The sequence below is a fragment of the Poromitra crassiceps genome (genome assembly GCF_964638095.1).
Source record: "Poromitra crassiceps genome assembly, chromosome: 18".
Lineage (NCBI taxonomy): Eukaryota > Metazoa > Chordata > Actinopteri > Beryciformes > Melamphaidae > Poromitra > Poromitra crassiceps.
In genome coordinates, this window is record NC_139636.1 from 5,270,200 (window position 1) to 5,294,199 (window position 24,000).

At 49.0% G+C, this 24,000-nt stretch overlaps 1 protein-coding gene across 1 annotated transcript in view; it reads right to left on the reverse strand.

Annotated features, from left to right (window-relative positions):
* The window catches only part of hydin (HYDIN axonemal central pair apparatus protein), a gene marked incomplete at both ends in the record, with an annotated part of 89,581 nt that overhangs the window by 61,010 nt on the left and 4,571 nt on the right, over positions 1-24,000 (reverse strand). The window contains 21 exons of the mRNA XM_083654157.1: positions 1-163; positions 644-889; positions 1,462-1,671; positions 2,198-2,360; positions 4,826-5,031; positions 5,223-5,315; positions 6,106-6,327; positions 12,064-12,210; positions 12,358-12,501; positions 12,808-13,129; positions 13,351-13,589; positions 15,135-15,287; positions 15,720-15,896; positions 16,313-16,448; positions 16,634-16,734; positions 16,926-17,167; positions 18,383-18,450; positions 19,628-19,851; positions 20,574-20,692; positions 21,373-21,472; positions 22,744-22,933. The exon at positions 1-163 is cut by the window's left edge and continues 12 nt beyond it. Of these exons, the coding sequence (XP_083510283.1) occupies positions 1-163; positions 644-889; positions 1,462-1,671; positions 2,198-2,360; positions 4,826-5,031; positions 5,223-5,315; positions 6,106-6,327; positions 12,064-12,210; positions 12,358-12,501; positions 12,808-13,129; positions 13,351-13,589; positions 15,135-15,287; positions 15,720-15,896; positions 16,313-16,448; positions 16,634-16,734; positions 16,926-17,167; positions 18,383-18,450; positions 19,628-19,851; positions 20,574-20,692; positions 21,373-21,472; positions 22,744-22,933 (3,665 nt within the window). The remainder of the gene's footprint in view (positions 164-643; positions 890-1,461; positions 1,672-2,197; positions 2,361-4,825; positions 5,032-5,222; positions 5,316-6,105; positions 6,328-12,063; positions 12,211-12,357; positions 12,502-12,807; positions 13,130-13,350; positions 13,590-15,134; positions 15,288-15,719; positions 15,897-16,312; positions 16,449-16,633; positions 16,735-16,925; positions 17,168-18,382; positions 18,451-19,627; positions 19,852-20,573; positions 20,693-21,372; positions 21,473-22,743; positions 22,934-24,000) is intronic.

The following is a 24,000-nucleotide window of genomic DNA, read 5'->3' on the forward strand; positions in this document are numbered from 1 at the left end:
GCAGGTCCAGGCAGACCCTGGGGAATACTCCCTCCCCGGTCAGACTGATGTCCTGTGGTGGGAGGAAAGACACCTGCAGCTGGAGCCGCTTCTCAAACACCTCGGGGACGCCCGGGAGGTAGAACACACGCAGACACTGCTGTGCACCGGCCTCCACGTAGCCCTGACACACACACACACACACACACGCACGCACGTGCACACACACACACACACACACACACACACACACACACACACATACACACACACACACACACACACACACACACACACACACACACACACACACACACACACACACACACAGACGTTCACAGCGTTTCCACAACATAACTGGAGCCAATTCAAAATACTCTGGTCTATAAACCACCAAATTTTTATCGTTAATATTAGCCCTTTCAGATGGCAATGTTATCCTTTTTGGGGAGCTCTGATAGCATGTCATTCTCAGCTAAAGCAAAATGGGAGAATGTTGAAATAACTTTCCAAGACAACACAAGATTTTCCAGGACATTTGACTATTTCTCTCATTTTCCATGAGTTTTCCCACGACTGGAAAATTGCTCAAGTCTTTTCCAGGTTTTCCAGGGCGCGTGGGGACTGGGAACCCTGCGTGTGCCGTCAAGGGGTCTATACTCACTGCAGCGGGGCTGACCATGGGCTGTCCAGGCCTGAGCTCCACAGGAAACACCTCCTGTGCACCTGTCTGCAGCTCCTCCTCCACAGGAAACACCTCCTGTGCACCTGTCTGCAGCTGGTCCTCCCGGGCCGTCCGCTGTCCCCCTGCCTCCTCCTCGTCCTCCTCCAGCAGCCCCATGGTGAACCTGAAGCCCACCTTGCCGCTGTTCCTCAGCATCACCTCGGCCTCCCCTACATGGTCAAACAGCTGGCAGCAGAAGAGAGGAAGTATACGTTTAAGGCCGTGTCCATGCTCAACGCTTTTAATTCACCTCTATAGACCGAATCACCGTGACGTTGCGTTAACAACAACAGGTACTTTCACAAACTTGTTTATTGTTCAATTCTGTTGTCATTTTCAGTCATAATTGTTATAAAGATCGATACCCTAGTTAACATGGTGGTCTGACCTATCTGACATTTGGTTGTGTTTATTTTATGTACTGTGTTGATAAACCAAATCTACCCCAACAGTAACATCTGATCTCACCACTGGTCGGACCAGCTGCTAGTTTCGGGTGAACTCAAGCTATTTTTTTATTTTATTTTTTCTGTGGCCCAACAGGTAAATTAGGCCAAATTATTATCTCAGTTGTTCCCCGCCCTGTTTGCTCCGCTCCATAAGTTGTACGTACATGATGCAGGCGATGTCTACTTGGACGTTATTGTAAACATATTGTGATTGGGTCTATAGTTGAGAAACGTTTTAGAGATGCAACCTTTCTGATATATAGCCGACTGTACAGCATAATATAAAACAACTATGGAGTCACATTAGACCTGCTGGCTGAGGTTGATGTGGGTGGAGTCCAGACTGTAGGTGATCTCTGAGGCTTCTCCTCTGAGTGTGATGTCATACGTAGGCCCCTCCTCCACATGGCACTGCACCACCACCTCCCTGCTGACGTAGGCGTGGCCATAGAAGGTAAAGGTGATTGCCTGCTGGTCCCCGGGCTGCAGCTGACCATAGATCGGCAAGACGTCAAACACCTACAGACACACAAGGAGGAGCCAGTGACTTCACTTTGGTTCATGTTTAACAAAACAAATTGTGTTGAGACGGAGGGGAGACAACAGGTGTTTTCTCTCTCAAATCTTCTCTCTCAAATCTTCTCTGTAGTGAAGAGTTGCATTCTTTGTTGTGGAGTAACTCATCATAATGTCTGAGGTCTTGTTACGGCTTGGAATTCATCACTTAAAGTAGGAAATGTGCACTAGTGGTTTGTACTATTGAGTTATGCATCACATAATGTCACTACAGTACAGTATATGCAGACACTGCAGTGAGGAAGACACGGCAGTGAGGTAGACACTGCAGTGAGGTAGACACTGCAGTGAGGTAGACACTGCAGTGAGGAAGAAACTGCAGTGAGGTAGACAGACACTGCAGTAAGGCCAACACTGGAGTGAGGTAGACACTGCTGTGAAGCAGACACTGCAGTGAGGCAGACACTGCAGTGAGGCAGACACTGCAATGAGGTAGGGCACCGTGTGGTGGTCTTTAGCATGTCCCTACCTCTTCCACACGTACAGGGCACCGCGTGGTGCTCTCGCCCTCGGGCAGGAGGCTGCAGGTAGGAGAAGGCTCTCGAGGGGAAGCCCTCCTTTCTTCAGTCTCATTTTCTGGGTGTCTCTCCTCCTCCTCCTCTTCCAGGGACAGTGTAGGAGCCTCCATCTCTCTGCAGGACAGTGAGGATAATAAAAGCATCTTTAAAGTAAATGTTTTTTTCTTGTGATTAAAGTAAAGGCATCTACATCATCAGTGAAACAGATGTGCAATAGATGGAAGATGGAACACTTTATAACAGTGTCTGTATCAGAAGTTAACGAAGGCACTGTGTCACAGACTGCTGTCTATGGAAATGTGAGGTACCAGAGTCAAATTTGGACAGAGGAACTTGTCATCTTCCAAAGAAAGAAATGCTTCAGACTGGAAGGAAGTTCGATCAATCACAAGTGGGTAAATGAGCGGATATCCCGCCTTATTTTGACTGGATATCCTGCCTTATTTTGACTGGAAATCCTGCCTTATTTTGACTGGATATCCTGCCTTATTTTGACTGGATATCCTGCCTTATTTTGACCTTATCTTTTGGACCAACTTTGAGAGCCGTGAAGTACAGACAGACTGTCCTGATTGACTAGTACCAGAGTAACATCCACATACAATGAAGTGAACCCACAGTTCATTACAATATAACATAAACACACATCACAATAATACCATAGCAGTGAACAATATCTTTAGCACGCCCCGCTCCCCCAAATCACTATCAGTCATATTCTGTCTGTTCTCCCGCTCTCTCTCTCTCTTCCCCCGTGGGATCATACTGGGTGCATCCATCAAGTTAATTAAACCAAGTGTTCTATAATTAAGAGGCATTTTAATAGGCAGCAGCAGGAAACAGGTCAGGATAGATGGCAGTGAAGTGCTGGACAAACATGAAGAGAATGAAAGAGATTTAGTGAGTGAAGCCAGCTCAAAGCTGTGCTGTGTGTGTGTGTGTGTGTGTGTGTGTGTGTGTGTGTGTGTGTGTGTGTGTGTGTGTGTGTGTGTGTGTGTGTGTGTGTGTGTCAATCATGCCACAGAACATAGTCCGCTTTATCGTCTTATTTTATTCTAAATTGGACCATCAATCATGCTGTATTGAAGACTTGAAATTAGCGATTGAGACCAATTCATTAGGAAAGTGTTTACTGAGGTAATAAATCAAGTGAGAAGTAGGCTAATTTCCCCATTGACTTCCATAAAATCTGACTTCTTATCTTCTTATTAATCGGCCAGTGTAGTCGCTCCCTGCTGCCCATTAGGGGGAAAAGTGTAACACAGGTTTAAAGCACTTCTCCATTGGTTTCATGTTTCAGAACCGGAGGTTGCCCGTTGGGTTTGGCCTATAGGGAAGATCAGAAAATATCAAAGTCCCAGTAATGTTACATGTTAAGGCTAAAAAAGTCCTGCAGGTCAGTGTCTTCAAAACATAGGATGTATTTTGTTGCCAATAGAAACCATTTAAAAAGAGAGCTTTTTAAAATGTGGATCCTCTGAGAAAGAGTAAAAGCCACTGGTGTGGAGGACAGAGGACCAGATGGTGAGGACTCAAAACAGAAAGAACTCCTCTCTGACATCCTCATCATCTCTGATCCAGCCATTCTCTCCCTTCACGTAAAGTGGAGAGTTGTCTCCTCATCATCTCTGATCCAGCCATTCTCTCCCTTCACGTAAAGTGGAGAGTTGTCTGTGTGTTTTCCAACGTTCCATCTCGCTAAGAAATCTACACTTCAAAGGCTGAGCAACAAAGAACAGCTCACTTTCAGCAGCCTGTCAGTGGAGAGAGAGAGTGACAGAGAGAGAGAGAGAGCGAGTGACAGAGAGAGCGAGAGAGTGACACAGAGAGAGAGAGAGATAGAGAGAGAGAGAGTGACAGAGAGAGAGAGAGAGAGCGAGTGACAGACAGAGAGAGAGAGAGAGCGAGTGACAGAGAGATCACCACTGTCATATTTGATTGGTACAGAAAAGTGCCTAATGGGATTGCAGCATCTGTGTGTTTGTGTGTGTGTGTGTGTGTGTGTGTGTTTGTGTGTGTGTGTGTGTGTGTGTGTGTGTGTGTGTTTGTGTGTGTGTGTGTGTGTGTGTGTGTGTGTGTGTGTGTGTGTGTGTGTGTGTGTGTGAGACACACAGAGTGAGTGTGAGAGAGAGAGAGAGAGAGAGAGAACACAACAGAAGCTAGAGATGGTGGACAATATGCCCCAGTTCTTACAGCTGACAAAAGTTATATAATTTATGTACAGATGAAAACACAACGGTTCATGTTTGGCTGAATTATTTCTCCTCCTTTCATAATGATCTGTAAAAGATGTCTTCTTCCCAGTAATATCATGGAGAAGATATTCAAATATGATATACAAATCTACATCATCACTGATGATGTCACAATGTCTATGACATCATCAGTGACGATGTCACAAGGTCTATGACATCATCAGTGACATCACGATGATGTCATAGTGACAGCATTAGTGACATCACAATTGCTTGAGTGTAACCAAAAACGTGACCCCCAAAATGTGACATATACTGTATCTATATACTGTATATATAGGGTACATGTGTAAAGGGAAGTGATTTGGGTCAAATGTAATGTACCTGACAGTGTTCTGGTCTATCAGGAAAGTCCAGCGATAGGACACAGGCAGCGGGGAGCAGTTGGTGATGGTGAGCTCTCTCTGGGTCTCTGTGCGGTTGAGTACACAGCCAAAGTCCAGGCTGCTAGAAGAGAAGTGCAGGTTGGGAAAGTGGACCTCCCCCTTCAGCCCCACCATGTCCTGCTGCGGGTGTCCCTGGTAGCGCACCTGCAGGAGCTGGAAACCATTTTCAAAATAGTGGACATTATACATAAACAAGTAAGTGAGCAGAAGTAGATATTGAACATGTATGTATTGTTTACACTAAACACCATTTTGAGTTGTGGCCCTAAGATGGAAACTGTGACTTTAAAGGAGAACAGAGTAGAAAGTGTACAAATGAAATGCATTGTTGTTACCTCATTAGCCACTCGTGACACTTTATCCAGGCAGAAAGCCGGGTTGAAGCGTACCCACAACTCAGCCTGCATCCCCTCACCTAAAACCATGGCCTGGAGAGACACACACAAACACAGCTGAACATCCCCTCACCTAAAACCATGGCCTGGAGAGACACACACAAACACAGCTGAACATCCCCTCACCTAAAACCATGGCCTGGAGAGACACACACAAACACAGCTGAACAGTCACTCAAGTGATGTCTCTTGCCCCGGAAGTGAGTTCCCCATTCATGTTCTCCATAGACAAAACAAAAAATAATTTTCGATTCTGTCTTTATTTTTGTTTTTGCTCCAAATGGAGTTATTGAAGATAACTGAGGTTCAGGAACATGAGACCACACCATTGTCACTCATCACCATGTAAATGTAATCACCTGTACCTCCTCCAATCCATTCACCTGGGCTCAATCAACCCAATCTACTGTAGCCTATATATAACGCCACAATCCCACCAAACCCTGTTTGCACCAGATGTAACAATACATCAGATGTAACAAACCTGATCGCTAAGAGAAAACAGATAACATTCAAAACGAAACGACAAATCAGATCCACAGCCACCAAAGGCAGAATTAGCTAGCAAAGAAAAGAGAAAGAAGAAAGTAAAGAAAAAAGCTCACCATGGCAGAAGAGCAGGGCGAAGGGGAGTTTTTCCTCCTGGCGTCCGACGAGGACCTCTTCGGCAGCCCCATCACGGAGACGGAGTCTCAGATGTCCCGCGCATCTCTGGCGCCGGGGCAGATTCCAAGAGAGAAAAGCCCCTCCGCTTCCACCAGCTCCGCGAGGTCTCCCACTCCAACATCACGGGAGTCCCGGGGCCGAAACCGGGTGGTCAGACGGGCAGCGCCCTACAGACGAGCGCGGGCACGGTCACCCCAGTCCTCTCCACCAACACGCCGGGGTCCGAAGACGAGAGGCGGCCGCCACGAGAGGCGTAGTGCCGGCCCACCACCCGACCGCGGCGCGCCAGCTGGCCCTTCTTCTCAAGCTGGCCACCGCTCAGGAGGCACGACCGCCAGCCTACCACCACGGCTCGGCCGCCGATCAGCGACCTTCCCCGCTGGCCCGTCACACCAACCCCGACACCACTCCGCTGGCCCGTCCCAGCCTCAACAACACCACTCCGCTGGCCCGTCCCAGCCTCGACAACACCACTCCGCTGGCCCGTCCCCCCGGCCCCAACAACACCACTCCGCTGGCCCGTCCCCCCGGCCCCAACAACACCACTCCGCTGGCCCGTCCCCCCGGCCCCAACAACACCACTACGCTGGCCCGCCACACCAGCCTCGACACCACCGCTCCGCTGGCCCGTCCCCCCAGCCTCAACACAGCTCCGCCGGCGCCTCGCCACAGAGCTTTTCTCCCCGCCAACAAACCATCTCAAGCTGGACAGTCGTACGCCTCCAACAGGCACTCCGAGACAGAGGGATCCCATACGTCCGGTCTGACAACAAGGCAACCCTCTACCGGCGTTGGACTTCCGGGTTGGTGCCACCGGCAAACATTCCGACACCCTACCAACGTTCCCACCTTCCCAGTGACGTCACCGCCCACCACACTGCTGCAGCTTCAGGCCAGGTCGTATCAGCACCCATTCCCACAGCAAATCCCTCTGCCAATACAGCCAACATCTTAATAAACTTTCTGTCTTCCCTGAATTCCCAACAGGTTGAAGACACACTAGCAACCCGGGCACATGCATCCTTTCGTCCCCCCCTCCTCTCTCATCCTCTTCCTTCCGCCCATGACACCGGAGCCCTGCTAGCTCCGCCTGCCATCGCGGCTCTGTACCCCCCCACCCCCCTCAGCATTCGCCCCCCCCACCCGGCCACCACGGCCCACAACATCATCATCAGCTCAATTCCTCCTGTTCTTACCCCTCTCGACACCCTCCCTCCCCCTCCCCCAACCTCCCCCCCCCCTCCCCCAACCCTCCCCCATCACCCCAATGCATATCAGGTTCTGTCAGCTTTGCTCTCCACCTTCCCACAGTTAGAGCAATCACTAGTCACCCAAGCACGCACGTCCCTTCGTCCCCCCCTCCCCTCCCATCCCCTTCCTTCTGCCCACGGCTCCGGAGCCCCGCTAGCTCCGCCCGCCACAGCGGCGTTACACCAACGGCCCCCACCCGCAGCGACCGCTTCCGTTGCCACGGCCACCACGGCCCCCAACATCATCATCAGCTCATTTCCTTCTGTTCTTACCCCTTTCGACACCCTCCTCCCCCCTCCCCCAACCCTCCCCCCCCCCCTCCCCCCAACCCTCCCCCATCACCCCATTGTATTTAATAACATGCCTGTCCTTCCTTCCCTCCTCGCACCCGTCCATCCGTCCGCTGGACCCGCCCAAGCCACACCCTACACCCTAGCCACCGCCATTCCGGCCGTTCAGCCCCAGCAGGCAACGCCTTCCCCGGTCTCCTCCGCACTCAGGCAACAAATTCTGTCAGGTACATATACCGACCTCGCCACACTCCTCCAACCCTCCACCGCAGAAGCCACCCACCCTCGGGAACTGTTCACGGCATTCGGCCTTTCACAGCTCAAACCTCCCAGGCCTTCCCGTTCCAGGGAGCTAAACTCCATTGAGTTCGCTTACTCTTTCTCCCTGTTCAGAGACACCATATGCGCAGTGTACCCCGAGCGCAGGGCCGAACTAGACGCCTACCTTTCCACCATCTTGGATTTGGCCTTGCGTTTCGGGGGAACAGCATTTTACACCTACCACATACTATTCGCTTCCCAGGCAGCAGGCCGGCTGCAACAGTTCAATCAGGGAACATACTGGGGCACACTCGATGCAGAGCTGTACTGCAGGGTGTTTGCGGCACGCAGTGCCATTATCTGCACTCTGTGCGGGGCACCCTCCCACCCAGCCACCATCTGCGTCGTCGCCACCACACTACCTCGTCCCACGGCCCCTCCCGCTCCCACCCCCTCAGTCTTCTCACGGCTCAGCAACGCCCCTCCTCCCTCCATCACTCCCAAACCACTCATGCAGGGCCAAGGCCCGACTTCACGGGGGGGATCGGACAAACAGGGGCGGCCCATTTTGTATCAAGGGGGCCGCATGATATGCAACAACTTCAACAGCCAAGGTTGCTACATAGCAGGGTGCCGCTTCCTGCATACATGTTCATACTGCGGCGGCGCCCACTCAAGACCGACCTGCCCTCACAGTCCAACCACACATACAGCATGACTAGGCCACCACCTCAGCACCCCGGTCAACATCACAGCACTCACACACGCCTTAAGGAACCATCCCGACCCACAGTTCGTTCACTTCCTCACCCATGGTTTCACTTTTGGTTTTCATCCGGGCATCATGGCATCTCCCACCATATCATTCACCTGCCACAACCTCCAGTCGGCCCTCACCGAGCCAGACACAGTAGACAGGCTCTTGGCCAAGGAGGTGGCCGACAAATTTATGATTGGCCCATTCCCAGCCCCTCCCTTCATCACATACCGCATCAGCCCCATAGGAATAGCAACACGGAAATACTCTGGAAAAAAGCGCCTCATCATCGACCTCTCCTCCCCCCACAACTCATCCACTCCTAGCATCAACAGCCTCATTCCCAGCCCGGACTTCTCCATGAATTACCACACAATTAACCACGCCATCAAACTCATCCGCCTCGCCGGCCGTGGTGCCTGGCTGGCGAAGGCCGACATAACCAGCGCTTTCAAGGTGCTGCCCATCAAGCCAGAATTCTGGAGATTTTTCGGAGTGTTGTGGAAGGGGTCTTATTATTTCGCCGTCCGCCTCACTTTCGGTTGCAAAAGCAGCCCTAAAATATTTGACACTCTCTCCGAGGCACTATGCTGGATCTTGACCAACGAACACCACATCCCATACATCGTCCACCTCCTAGATGACTTTCTCACAGTCTCACCACCATCAGCTCCCCCTGCACAAGACCTCTCCACCCTCAAGTCCGTCTTCCTCCAGCTCGGGGTTCCGCTGGCCCCGGAGAAGACGGAAGGACCCTGCACGTCCCTCGAGTTTCTCGGAATCACCTTGAATTCAGTCACCTTCCAAGCCTCCCTTCCGACCGAGAAACTCCACCGCATTTCCCTCTACATTTCCAACCACCTCCTCGCCTGCCGTTGCACTAAGCGTCAGCTCCTGTCCTTGCTCGGGCACCTCAACTACGCCATCCGCATTATCCCCCAAGGCCGCTCATTCATCTCCCACCTGCTGTCTCTTGCCACCACCATTCCATCCCTCCACAACTACATCACCCTAGACGACGGGTGTAGGCTGGAGCTCACTTTGTGGCGGGACTTTCTCGAGTCGTGGAACGGCATCTCGTTCTTTTACGAGGACGCTATAACCAAGCCAGACGACATTCAGCTGTTCACAGACGCCGCAGCCTCCGCCGGCTTCGGCGGATACTACAACGGTCGCTGGTTCGCCTCCGGTTGGCCACCGGAGGTGTCCCTCCTCACACCATCCTCCGCACTCCTGGAACTGTACCCCATCATTATTGCAGCAATCTTATGGGGGCACGAATGGTCAACAAAGGTCATACTCATTCACACAGACAACCTCAGCACAGTCGACATCATCAACAAAGGACGCTCACAATCACTGGACATAATGAAATTCATCCGCAGACTCACCCTGGTTTCTGCACAACACCAATTCATCATCCGTGCCGCCCACATTCCCGGTCACTGTAATTCCATCGCTGACTCCCTCTCCCGTTTCTCATTCCAGAAATTCAGATCCTTGGCACCCGACTCAGACCTTCACCCGACACCGATCCCTCCGTTTTCGACCACCATCTTCCCCTGAATCCTCCGCTCCTCCACCTGGTGGCCTCCACGCAACAATTCATACTGAACAGCCTAGCCCCCAAAACCCTGTCCTCATACTACTCTGGCTGGTGCTCCTTCAAAGCATTCCATAACGCCCATCACCTCCCCTTCCCGTCCGTCAATACCATCTCCGTCACCAGCTTCATCACTTACGCTCACACAGTTCTCAGGATCAGCACGTCCACCATCCAAGTTTACCTCAGCGGCATAAACTTTTTCATCAAACTACTCACCGGAGCACCTGCAGCCTCCATCTCTCACCCCCACGTCACCATGCTCATCAAAGGCCTCCGAAAGGCCGAGCCTCGACTTCCTCCCAAACGCCTTCCCCTGACGACCGACCTCCTCACCAGGTGTATCCTCACTCTCCGTGCAGGGTACTCGACTCCCGCCATCGACTCCACCCTTGAAGCGATGTTTCTCCTGGCCTTCTTCGGCTTCCTCCGCTGCTCAGAGTTTACCACCAACTCCTCCAAGTACAACCCCCTACAGCACGCCAGTCTGTCCGACATCACCGTCCACTCACCCGACACCCTGAGGTACAACCTAAAAAGAAGCAAGACCGACCAAGTCGGCCTCTCTCACCCAGTGTTTCTGTTCCGCCTTAATTCATTTCTCAGTCCCTACGAACCAATCATCAACTACATCAACGGAAGATTGGCAAAACACTCCTCTCCCCACGATCCTCTGTTCACAACCGAATCAGGCCGAGTCGCCACACGGTTCTGGTTCCACCATCACCTCCGTCACGTCCTGCTCAAATCAGGAATCTCTCCAGATCTGTTTTCCGGCCATTCATTCCGAATCGGCGCAGCAACAACAGCATCCAGACAAGGCCTCCCGGACCACACCGTCAGAATCCTGGGCCGCTGGTCTTCCCAAGCCTACCACACATACATCCACAACAACCTCGAAGACGTCCGAAGAGCCCATGCGCACATGGCCATCTGAAGTACTTTTGGGGGGGCCGATGGAGCCGGGACTCCATCCCCGTGAAGCCGCGCTCCAAATGTAAGAGGCGCTTCACCGGAGACGTTACCCCCACCCTGAGTCTCGACCCCCCGGGTTCCTGACTAGTCGAACATCATCAACATCATCCGCACCCCGACCCCATTACGACTTGCACCCAAACACTCAAACTACAATAAATCAATTCTGTTTCGAACTATGGTGTGGTCTGTGTTAGTGAAATGGAGTTATTGAAGATAACTGAGGTTCAGGAACATGAGACCACACCATTGTCACTCATCACCATGTAAATGTAATCACCTGTACCTCCTCCAATCCATTCACCTGGGCTCAATCAACCCAATCTACTGTAGCCTATATATAACGCCACAATCCCACCAAACCCTGTTTGCACCAGATGTAACAATACATCAGATGTAACAACCCTCCCGCCCAACCCTAATTTAATTCATTACGGGCAGCACGTGCAGAGTTGCATGTTCTCCTCGTGCTGCGTGGGTTTTCCCCGGGTACTCCGGTTTCCTCCCACAACAATTCTAAAACATGTTAGCTAGGGCCACTGTTGGCATCTGCATAACCTTGAATCTCTATCCTCTGCCCACAGGAACCACGGGGGGGCCGATGGAGCCGGGACTCCATCCCCGTGAAGCCGCGCTCCAAATGTAAGAGGCGCTTCACCGGAGACGTTACCCCCACCCTGAGTCTCGACCCCCCGGGTTCCTGACTAGTCGAACATCATCAACATCATCCGCACCCCGACCCCATTACGACTTGCACCCAAACACTCAAACTACAATAAATCAATTCTGTTTCGAACTATGGTGTGGTCTGTGTTAGTGAAGTGAAATGTTTTATGGTCACGATTCAGTAGGTCACGCGTTGGCTTGTGATTGGCCACGGACAAACACTAGCCATGCACCCTTTTTGTGGCAAGTTAATCACGTTGTTCTTAGCCCTATGACTAACCTTTCTACAAACGTTCATAGAGACATGTGTACCTTGGTGGTAGCTGAAGCGGGGTCTCCCTTGGCCTTGCATAGGGAGAAGGGCTCCTCCACCAGAGACAGATCCATGGACAGAGACAGAGCTGAGATGTTCTTAAAGACCAGCTTCTCATACAGGGGCACTAGACTCCTTCCTGGGACCTGTAAGACATACATGTATATACACGTCCCCAATGCAATTAATTGAACAAGTTAAAGACACGTCTAAGGTAGAATAATTCTAACGAACTATAGAGTGTGTTATAGAACTATCCTGGAGAAAGCACAGTCAACCATCATTTCACCCACCTTCTCCATGTAGAAGTTGAGCTGCTTGCTGGAAATGCTGAGGACAGGAGCCACAAAGCGACAGGTAACGTCTACAGTCATGATGCGCTCATAGCAGCCTTGGTGACCCACAATGCCACAGCACACCAGACGCTCTCGTACCACCTGGGCAGACAAGAACATGTACACATCTACAACATGTACTGTATACGCTTAACTCTCCATGTGTGTGTGTGTGTGTGTGTGTGTGTGTGTCTGTGTGTGTGTCTGTCTGTCTGTGTGTGTGTGTGTCTGTGTGTGTGTGTGTGTGTGTGTGTGTGTGTGTGTGTGCGTGCGTGCGCGCGTGCATGTCTGTGTGTGTGTGTGCGTGTGCGTGTGCCTGTGTCTGTGTCTGTGTGTGTGTGTGTGTGTGTGTGTGTGTGTGTGCGTGCGCGTGCGTGCGTGCGTGCGCGGCGCACACGGCTGTGTCACCTTGGGGGAATCTGAAGAACCTGTCAGCACCATGTCAGCGGAGCAGCCTGGAAAGAGCTCCACACGAGAGGGGCTGAGAGTGAACAGCGGCCTCTCTCTGGTGGAACAGATCAGGGATCCACTGCCCAGAACCTCCCCCTTTCTAGGGCCAGAGATGGAGGGAAGGAAGATCCGGCGAGACACGTTCTTCCCCTTGGGCGTTTTGCTTGAGGGCAAGGAGCCTTTGCGAGGGAACAGCGGGGAGTCGTCGGTCCCCCAGAACATTCGATGCAGCCGTTGGCCATGGTTGGTCAGCCTGAAGCGGTACTCGCATGGCCCATGGCTTAGGACATACAGAGGATAAGACAGGTTGAGGTGAGACAGGTGGACACATGGCTTAGGACATACAGAGGATAAGACAGGTTGAGGTGAGACAGGTGGACACATGGCTCTTTGGAGATTACTATACTGCTTTTACGGTTTTCAGTTTCAATATCACATCATACATTTCAGTCAAAATGAGTGTTGGGGGAACACTGGTGCACTTCACTCCGTCCCTTCTACCTGAAGTGTGTGCCCAGGTCCAGGCTGGGGGCAAAGGGCCGGTTACTGACAATGGTGGTGCCGGTGCCGGTGGCGGACAGAGGGACCGTGTGTGTCTGACTGTCCTGGATGGCCACCTCCAGCTTGTCCTGGAACTGGAGTGAGTCCTTCAGGTGCGCCACCAACCTGAGCTCCAGCTGGCCTTCTGGTGGCACTTCACCCTCACTGGGCTCAACACGCCACAGGGACCTCACACGGACCTGAGGGAATAGAGAGACAGGAGCAGTTAGCTTCCTGTCTGAAGACTGGCCAGTTGAAGTGTCTGGAGGGCTTCACTGGTTTCCACAAACCATGGAGACCACAAGCAGACTGCCTGTGGACCTGCAGAGTGAAGACACAGGGGGCACAGTTACACTGATGCTGACCTTAGACCAAAATACCTTTCAAGCCACTTCACTGTTGCAGACAAATTGCAAATGTTGAGATGAAATCACGTCTGTCTTCCTCTCATCTTGACGTTACGGTAAAATTAAACCAGTTTAATATTAATCTGGAGTCGTTAGTATTGGTTCATGCAAATATTGTAGTTCAATGACGTAACCATTGTCAAGAACCAATAGTTGCGCTCTCTCCTACACCAAATAACTTTGATATTGTTCATTTTGTACTCCTAATTGATGTAGTTGGCATGTTCTTTCTTTTTTGGTGATGGATGGGTTGAGCCCTCTGATTTGCTAAATGCACACAGTCTGTGGGACTGATTGCCTGCCAGTTCAAAGTCCCTAATTGGCCTCATCTGGTGATGTGTAGGCTAAATCTACCAGACTTATTATAAAAGTATTTTCTGAATCTTTTCAAAGTTTTGTAGAGTATGTATGCATTAACTAGCTCCATCCCTGAGACCTGAGTGAAAATAGCCTTCCTCTAACTGTTCTCTCCATGCTACAGTATATAGACCTGTTGAGCCAGAAAGATAGATGTGAATATCATATAAGTGCATCATCATATCAGCATGTATGTGTACCATGTGATGTTATAGGTAGTACAGTAGCTGCCTGACATCCAGTAAGACCTAATAGCTCCCTCTGCTGGGTAGGATAACCAACTAGTAGGTACAGACTGGTACAGATGAAGTTAAGATGTAGGTCATCTGAAATATATAGCTGTTTTTAAACAGTAAAAAAAAACATTACAATTATTGATACTATACCATTCATTAAAATGTATATATTTCTACATAACAACACCATGCAAATACCAATGTGATACTATGACATTTGAACCATATTCAATCAGTTTCCTAGATAATGCTCACATATTTCCTTCCTGTGATACTAAATAGAAAAATCACACGTCGTATCCCTTGGATAAAATGTCACTGTTGTACAGCCCTGGTATAGTGTAGCATTCATTTGTTATCAGACCACAATGAGAACACAAAGAGGTCCAAGCAAAGCAAAATCACTTACTCACTGGGAGGAGTTGAAATTGAACAGGCATTATCTCCAGAGCTAACAAAGCATTGAACCAATTAACTCATTAATTACACACTCAATTAAACTGATAATTAATGACTCTGAGAAACAGGGGAAGACAGAGTGAGTGTTTGTGAAAAGAATCCAGATGGATGATGGGAGGATGAGTGTGTGTGTATGTGCATGCATGTGTGTGAGTGCTAATGTGTGTGGTGAGAGACGTGTGTGTGTGTGTGTGTGTGTGTGTGTGTGTGTGTGTGTGTGTGTGTGTGTGTGTGTGTGTGTGTGTGTGTGTGTGTGTGTGTGTGTGTGTATGTGCGTATGATGTACCATGTGAGCAGTAAAGTAGGCTGTGATAGGCGACTGGTTGAACAGTTGCAGAGTTCTTGTAACGTCCGTCAGAACCGGGATCCTACCAAAGTCCAACTGGGGGTTCTGAACCTGTACCGTTGGACCCTGTCCAATACATGACAAGACCACCTCCTGGAGGAGAGGAGAGGAGAGGAGGGGAGAAGAGAAGAGAGGAGAGGAGAGGAGAGGAGAGGAGAGGAGAGGAGAGGAGAGGAGAGGAGAGGAGAGGAGAGGAGAGGAGAGGAGAGGAAAATACCCACAACGGATATTGAAACCCATAATACCAACCTACACCATAATATCAAAACACACAATCAGTACAACCACACACACACTCACACACACACACACACACACACGCACACACACGCACACACGCACACACACACACACGCATGCACGCGCACGCGCACACACACACACACACACACACACACACACACACCACACACACACACACACACACACACACACACACACACACTCACTCACTCACACACACACACACACACACACACACACACACACACACACACACACACACACACTCAGAAGTGCACACACATTGCCACTGACCAGAGGTGGCTGTGCTCTGCCAAACACAGCAATACGTGCAGTGTGCTGCAGCCTGCCGACGATCTTAGCCAGCAGAAACAGAGGAACCTCCACTGAACTGTGGGGAGGGATCAGTCCTCTGGGAAGGGAACTGCCAAAAAGCAGCGACGGACTCTCCTCATACTCCTGAACACAAGGACACACAGATAGACTCTCCTCATTCTGCAACCAGCAGGTGTAATAGTGTGGGGTTAACCTGGTCCAGCAGGTGTAATAGTTTGGGGTTAACCTGGTCCAGCCAACCCGATCTCCAAATTTTTTTTTAAATAGCAACGTTTTTGGAGCAACGTTGCTATGTTACAATTTCGGCTCCGAAATTGTAAAATGGTAACGTACGTTTCTACAGGGGTGGGTGTGGTTTGGGCGTGGTTTACGGAGATTTTCCGTTTCTAACCCCTCCCCCTACCCTAACCCTAACCCTAACCATTTTACAATTTTGGAGCCGAAATTGTAACATAGCAACGTTGGTCCAAAACGTTGCTATTTTACAATTATCTGTGAGACTGTGTTGGGTCCAGCAGGTGTAATAGTGTGGGGTTAACCTGGTCCAGCACGCCGTAGCAGGCAGGCAGGATGCTGGTGTTGGTCAGTCTCGCCTGCTGTTCATATGGGTGACCAAGAAAACACCTTTGAAAGTGCAACACTGGAGTCTCCACCACAACCTCAGGTACCACACACCTATGATAGAGAGAGGGAGAGGGAGAGAGAGAGAGAGAGAGAGAGAGAGAGAGAGAGAGAGAGAGAGAGAATGAAATAAATGTATTAATAATAGGCGTATTCATAAATCACAATGGTAATTGCATAGCTTCATGCAAATCTGAAGTCAAGCAAATCTACTGTATATATATGTACACGTATCTGACCTGGCATTGATAGGCAGAGTCATGATCTCCTCCCCGACACCGTCCACATCCACCACCACCGCCAGCCTGTATGTCCTGACTGTGTTGGAGCACAGCGTCACCTGGAACACAGTGTGAGACCACAAAAGGTCAAATAGAGACAGCATTACCATTTAAATTGGCTCTTATCAACAGTAATTTGGTTGGTAGATTTCAGATGGTTGCCTTACAATATTTGCTACTGTAGCGTTGCCATGGAAGTGAACACTGATGCAGTGACTGTTGAAATGTGATTCTGTATTTGTGGTTTTACCTCAATGGTTGCCTCTGACATGGCGCGCACGGTGCCCGAGGCGGGGCTGAGGGTGAACTCCACAGGCCGTGCCTGAGGGTCTGGAGCAGCGCTGCCTTGCCACTGGGTCCTGGTCAGCTCAGACACGTGTTTAGCGCTGGTCACACTGGGAGAGCCCAACCCGTCCCCCAGGACGCGCAGGGCAAAGGTCATGGGCACATGGGAAGTGTTAGAGAGGGTACAGCTCAATGTCTGGGGGAAGCCTGGAACGAGAGAGGGAGAGAAAAAGAGAGGAATATGGAGGAAAAAATAAATAAACTACAAATTATGCAATAAATACAATTGTCTTACATTTTATATCCTATGGAGCCTCCTGGCCTCAGGATTTCACACGAGTGTACTTATACAACCAGAGAGGTAATAAACATCTTGAAACCTGTGTAGGAGCACTATTATAAATCTGCCCAAAAGGTTTCATTGTCCAAATACTTTGAGAACTTTCAGTAAACTGGTCTTAAAGCAGGATTATTATGTTTTGCACAAATGCTCTGTTCCATTCCCCAGCCCCTCTATAGCCCAACCGCTCCTTGCGCACAGTGAGATTCTGAGCTGCAACATTGAAGCATACATCAATACAATTATTTTCTCCAAACCCATTATGCAAACATACCCAGTTCAATGTGAAAACCGTGCCGTACCATGTGCCGTGGCTTATGCATTTCTGGAAATCAGTCTATGTGGAAAACAACGTCAATTTTGTCTTTCATGTTATCAGACCTTAATGCCAGGGCAAACAGGGGCCACTATAACAAGCTTCTTTGAGTGAAAGTTCGCAACTTTTAGACTAATTTTCTCATTTATCAGCCTCATTTACCAAGGGTATTCAAATATCCATAAATTCATGGTTTCAGCATCAGTGTTGTTTGCTACTTTATAGTTTGGGGACAACGCTGTGGAAGGCTTCTTGCTGAAACGTCTGTTGTATCGCTGCGCTCTGTCCCAGATGCTCGTTAAAGTTTGAAAGGACATTTAGAGTGCTGGCCTGTTCCTTTTGATTTAAGTGTATTTTGGCCTTGCACCTAAGCTGAACGTTGGGATTGAGTGTGATCACTATTGGTGAGTTTGGACGCTACTTTACAGTTTCACCAGGAACAAGCGCAAACCTTTAAGCCCATTGCATCCCTGTCCCCCCCACCCCTCAAAAAAAACATCCCATATCCCCAGAACCACTAATCCTACCCAGGCCTCAAATCCTGACTCTCTAGCACCTTCCTATCCCCAGCTACAGCCATTTTCCCACTAAACGTCCATGACTGACTGTGGTGAGTGAGTGAGTGAGTGAGTGAGTGAGTGAGTGAGTGAGTGAGTGAGTGAGTGACTGACTGACTGACTGACTGACTGACTGTCCTGACTTTTTCCATCTTATGACCCCGGCGGGGCCGCTGGCCCAGCGCCATGGTAAAAATCTCAAGACTCACCAAAGGCCACATCTCCAAAGTTGAGCTCTAAAACATTGAAGTTGAAAGTGGGGCCAACGACACAACCCCTGAAAACAGAAGAACATGAGCCATCAGGATGAACACCCACATGTCATGAGAGTTATCAAACACTATCAAACTATGATGGAGCTCAACAGTCATGTGACGTCTCCAGCCCCGGAAGAGAATTTCCCATTCATTTTCACCATAGACATTTCAAAAAATCCTTATATAGCGAGTTTTAAGGCTGGAACCAAGCCAACCAGCGACCTACTGGATCCTGAGTGACCATAAAACATTTCACCTGGAGCAAATGCAAAAAATAGAAACGGGGAAGGGGGGGGGATTCAAATGTCTATGGAGAAAATGTATATGTGACTGTTGATCTCTATAATTGAGGGTAGGTAGGCATTCTCATACATAATAATAATCATATTGTTTGCCCCACTAAGATCGTAATGTTTTGCAAATGACTTGGCGGCCCACTTGCAATACCTTCGCGGCCCACAGGTTGGGAATGGCTGGTTTACAGGACCTGGTTCACTTGTAATTGGGCACTGTGAACTTAAACGAACCAAATACAAAAATGGGGAAAAGTACGCTTTTCCACAATGGTTCAGTCCAAAGAAAACAAATGGTGGGTGTGGTCACACCCTACGAACCCTGACAGTGTTACAGACCGTTTATTTTTATTATTTTTTTACATTTCCCCCCCCGATTTTTTATCCCCCATTAGTGCTCATTTAATTTATTTATCCTGGTTGCTACTCCACCCTCTGCCGATCTGGGGAGAGCCGAAACTGGCTCCATGCTTCCTCCGAGACATGGGCAGTTAGCCAGCCGCTTCATTTCACCTGACAGGGGAAGCTTCACTGGTAGGACATAGCACGTGGGAGTTCACGCTATTCCAACCAGTTCCCCTCCCTCCGAACAGGCGCCCTTAACGACCAGAGGAGGAACCACATTAGCAACCAGGATATTGCATGTTTTGGTGAAGGGGGTTCCTATATGAAGGAAGCCCCCGGGAGGCACGGGGAGAACATGCAAACTCCACACATAAAGGCCCTTTTGACGACCCCACCCGGGCGGCGAGCACTCGAGGACATGCGGACGGGCACGCATTCCTTCAGCGTTCACATCGTCCCAGGTGGGAATCGAACCCAGGACCTTCGAGCTGTGAGGCGACAGCGCTTACCACTGCACCACCGTACCCCCCTAGTTACAGTTTATGATAAGTAAGTTCACCTGAAGGTCAAGGTGAGTGGCTGAGGCTGTCCTGTGATGTTGAGCAGCAGGTCCTGAGAGAAAGTTCCCAGGATGCAGCTGTGGAATGTGACCTCCAGGACCTGACTGGCCCCAGGGGGAACAACGCCCTCCTCAGGGCTGAAGGAGAAACAGCGGCCAAAGCTGTTGTCGGGGCTGGACAGCCTGAAGGGGGCGTCAATCAACCCTCTGTTGGACACCAACACCTGGTGCAGTAATAAGTCATGTAGTAAAATCATCTTTCATATCATGATAATATACTGTAAATAGTCCACTTGAATTGAGATGAACAACAAACTGCTTTGGTCATATATGTTAACCCAAAACACAAATGTACTGACAACAGCTCTGGATATACAGTGATGCTATTAGAATTACACAAACATTTCAGTAAGAATGAGTCGACAATATTGATGTGGCTCTCTGGCCCTTTCTTTTTTGTCGACAATTGTATATTAGGTCAGTTCTTTAGCCTACAGCCTACAGCCTACACACTGTACCTGTTCTGAGAAATTCACTAAATAACCATCAAATATTTGTTGTTAAGCAGAATTTTTGATTTCTTATGGCTGATGCAAGTAAGAGACTGACTAGGAAGTACAGAAACTCACTGTCTCACTGTGAGCTATACATGATATTAATTATGTATTATATTAATAAATAATATATTTATTATTATATTATATATATTTGTTAAACATCTACACAGTATGCTGTGTTGTGTGTGTGTGTGTGTGTGTGTGTGTGTGTGTGTGTGTGTGTGTGTGTGTGTGTGTGTGTGTGTGTGTTTAACAAAGTGAATGGAAAGAGTGAAAACGTAGGGATGGCGTGCAACACACACAGACTGGGTTGATACTTACAGCATGAGTACACACAGAACATATTAACCTTTTCTGAAGGGACACTGCTGTGGATTTATTTTTCTTACCTCATAACAGTCTGTGTCACCGATGAAGACGTTCTGCATGTCCATCAGGTTATAGTTTAAGTGGAGTTTGGGTCCCAGGGCCTCCCCTTTGATTGTCAGAGGTAAACGAGACTCACAACCTAAATGCAGACACAGAGACAGAGACAGATGTAGAGAAAGACACAGAGACAGACACAATCGGAGACATAGATCCAGTGAGACATGGAGGATGACAAACGTTTCTGTAAGAAAATAGGTCAAACGTATGCATGAACACACATATACAAACAATAATCATGTTGTTCAATCAGGAATAAAGATAAAATGTTTCAACTTAGTTTTCACATTTTCCAAGATATACTGTATACTTAAAGTGGTGTGGCCATTCAGCGTCATGGCAGCACACCCACTCCCACCGCCCACATTCCCCTAGCCACTCCCCCAACCCACCCCTTGAGTCCCGACTGTCGACCACGTTCCTATCCCTAGCTACGAGTGTGTAACGCGCGAGATGCCTAGTTTGGGTAAATTGGACAAATCATCTTGCCGAGTGCAGATCTTTGGAAGAAGTGTGCTTTGAATGAATCTAAAACATTAGCATTGCTCCAGGCCTCCACACACCACAACACTTCCTTAATCATAACTGAGCGTGCTCTGATTTAGATCCAGATGGACGTCCCTACTTAATCTAATGTGATGGTTTGATTCCAACGAGAGAGCACAAACACCCCATTTGAGTATATGGTTTGATCTGTCTTCCACTGGCACTGACCTGTAACATCACAGTATATGGTTTGATCTGTCTTCCACTGGCACTGACCTGTAACATCACAGTAGATGGTTTGCTGGTAGAGTTTGGCCTCCTCAGGCTTGAAGATGATGTTGAACTGTGCTGTGGCGTTCGGCCATATTTCACCCTCCTGGACCATGGACAGACAGGAAGGAAGGGGAGAAGGTTATGTGATGGAAAAATCTGCTGCAATGCCCTGCTGATTCATCAATAATGAGATATCCGTTTCAAGTGTTCTAGGAGGTTTTTATTCCACAATAACATCTCTGCAGAGAGGTCTCTTCCTGACCACGTTGTCAATGCAAGAGCCCCGCATTATTGTTTACTTCACATCATATACTGAAACTCAGGTACCCGCCCTCCCACCGTGGAGGGGCAGTTCTTTCCATTCATCCATGTAGCTAATCTGATGTTCGGAAGAATACATAACAAGTCCAGTCTAGAGCCACAACAAGACACAGGTTCTCACAGGAAACTCTATTCCCATAGACACTTCCCAAAACAAGACATATGTTCTCACAAAACCTTACATCTTCTGCATTGATGAAAAACACAGTTCACAAAATACATCTTAGAAGGGCCATAATTAATAATTAATCAATCAATACACACTTGATCAATAATTTGCCATTACAGTTACTTACACAGTGGCTGTGCACTCCTGCATATATCAACACACACACAAAACACTACATGTAGTAGATGGGGTTTTAGGATCAATGCTGCAATACTATTTTCTTGCTGTTTTGTCCTCTCTGAACTTCCCTACAGCTGTGCAACAGTCTCTGACACTGGGGACAATTGTTGCAACAACAACAAAAAACTAATTCTGAAGGAATGGAAGTCCCCCTCTTCACCTCCCTTTCAATTGTGGTTGATGGACATGATCTCTGTTATACGGATGGAGAGGCTCAGGTTCCTGAGAACCAACTCACTTAGAACATTTCTGGGTGAGGTTAGGGGGCGATAAGTGACTCGCCTGGCTGGTTTCTCAAGGACCCCTCGTGCAGGATCCCATGTACATTTCTCTTAAGCACATAATGTGGCTGGTAGCACCATGTTGTAATATTGAATGTTGATGATGTTTGTATGTTTTTTCTTTCTTTTCTCTTCCTGTGCCTGAGCCTGTTTGTTTTGTCTTGTTTGTGTACTGCTCTATTAAAACATTTTAAATAAAATATTGAAGGAAGAAAAAGAAATCGACAAGGCAGCATAGGTGGCATCGCCCCCTGCTGAGGTGCTGAGGCTCCTGCCAGCTCCAAGAATGCTGCTTTATAGCTGACCCTGCACACTGACAATCCCTGTGGACGAGTGAGGACGCAAAAGATGAATTTGCTCCCCTCTCAGGAGAGAAGGAGAGAGAATAGAGACACAGAAAAAGACACACACACACACACACACCGCTGGCTCCACAGTGATGCAGCTGTGTGAGAGGGCGAGGAGGAGGTGTTCCTCTGCAGCCAGCAGGCGGCGCTCCTCTAAGCTTCTGGACAGCAGCGGGAGGCGATGGATCGCTGTGGGGTCAGACTCACACTCCAAGAGCAAACGCTGCTTCTGCTCCTCCTCCTCCTCCTGCAGCTCCAAGTTCTCTCTGGAGGGAGGGAGAGGAGGGAGGGGGGGGCGGAGAGAGAGAGAGGGAGGGAGGTAGAAAGATGGAGGGAGGGAGGGAGGTAGAAAGATGGAGGGAGGGAGGGAGGGAGGGAGAAAGAACAACAAAGTGAGCAGAGAAATAAAGAGGGCCAGAGAGACAAAGAGACATAGGCAGGAACAAGATGTTGCCAACAGACAGGAAGTGATGGACACCTGAGGTATTTCTGGCAACACTTCAGTACAAACAAAGAACTTTTATGGAAAGAAATGACAGCTCCATATTGCCCCATTGCAACATCAGCGCCCAGCAGCCTCCGCCATTTTTTATTTTTGGAAGCGTGACAGCGCCAAAAGAACCTCGCACAGGCTCGCAGTGGTCAGCTGCGGTACCGCTGGCCCCTATAATCAGCCTCTCTAAACAGTAACTCAACGGGAGAACACTCTAAACTTTGGGGATTCACATCTTTTCCGGGCGTACTGCAAATCTTGATTGAAGTGGTGTAGTGCAGGGATGTAAAACAACAACCATATTGTGGAAACTAAGCAAAATGTTTCGTTTTCTTTGTTTAGTTTTTTCAAGATAAATACCTAATGAAAAGGACCCGAGGTTCAACTCCCGTTGAGTTACTAGGGGCCAGCGCTACCGCAGCTGACCACTGCGAGGCGCATTCTGTTTCCAAAAATGGCCGGAGTGTCGTCTCTTTCCTTCCACGCTCTTTGGTACAAAGCAGAGCAGGGACTGTAATGCTGCATTCGTTTATGGTAGGAGCTGGCAAGTGGCAAGTGAGAAACGCTTCATCTCCGACCTACGTGCGTTCGAGCTTCAGGCTTCATCTCGCAAAACCATGGATGCTAATAGCCGTTAGCTGTCTAAGCTAACAGCTAATAACATTAACGTTTAGCTGTATGAGTTTAACCAACTATTGTATTGGTATGCTGATTGGTCTGAAAGCTTACTATTATTGAAAAGAAATGAGAAATGTGTCAAAAATGTATTTTAAATTCTTACAATCGTGGGCGCCATGTTGAAATGACGTCAAATGACGCGGTGGGAGCTACTGGGGGTTG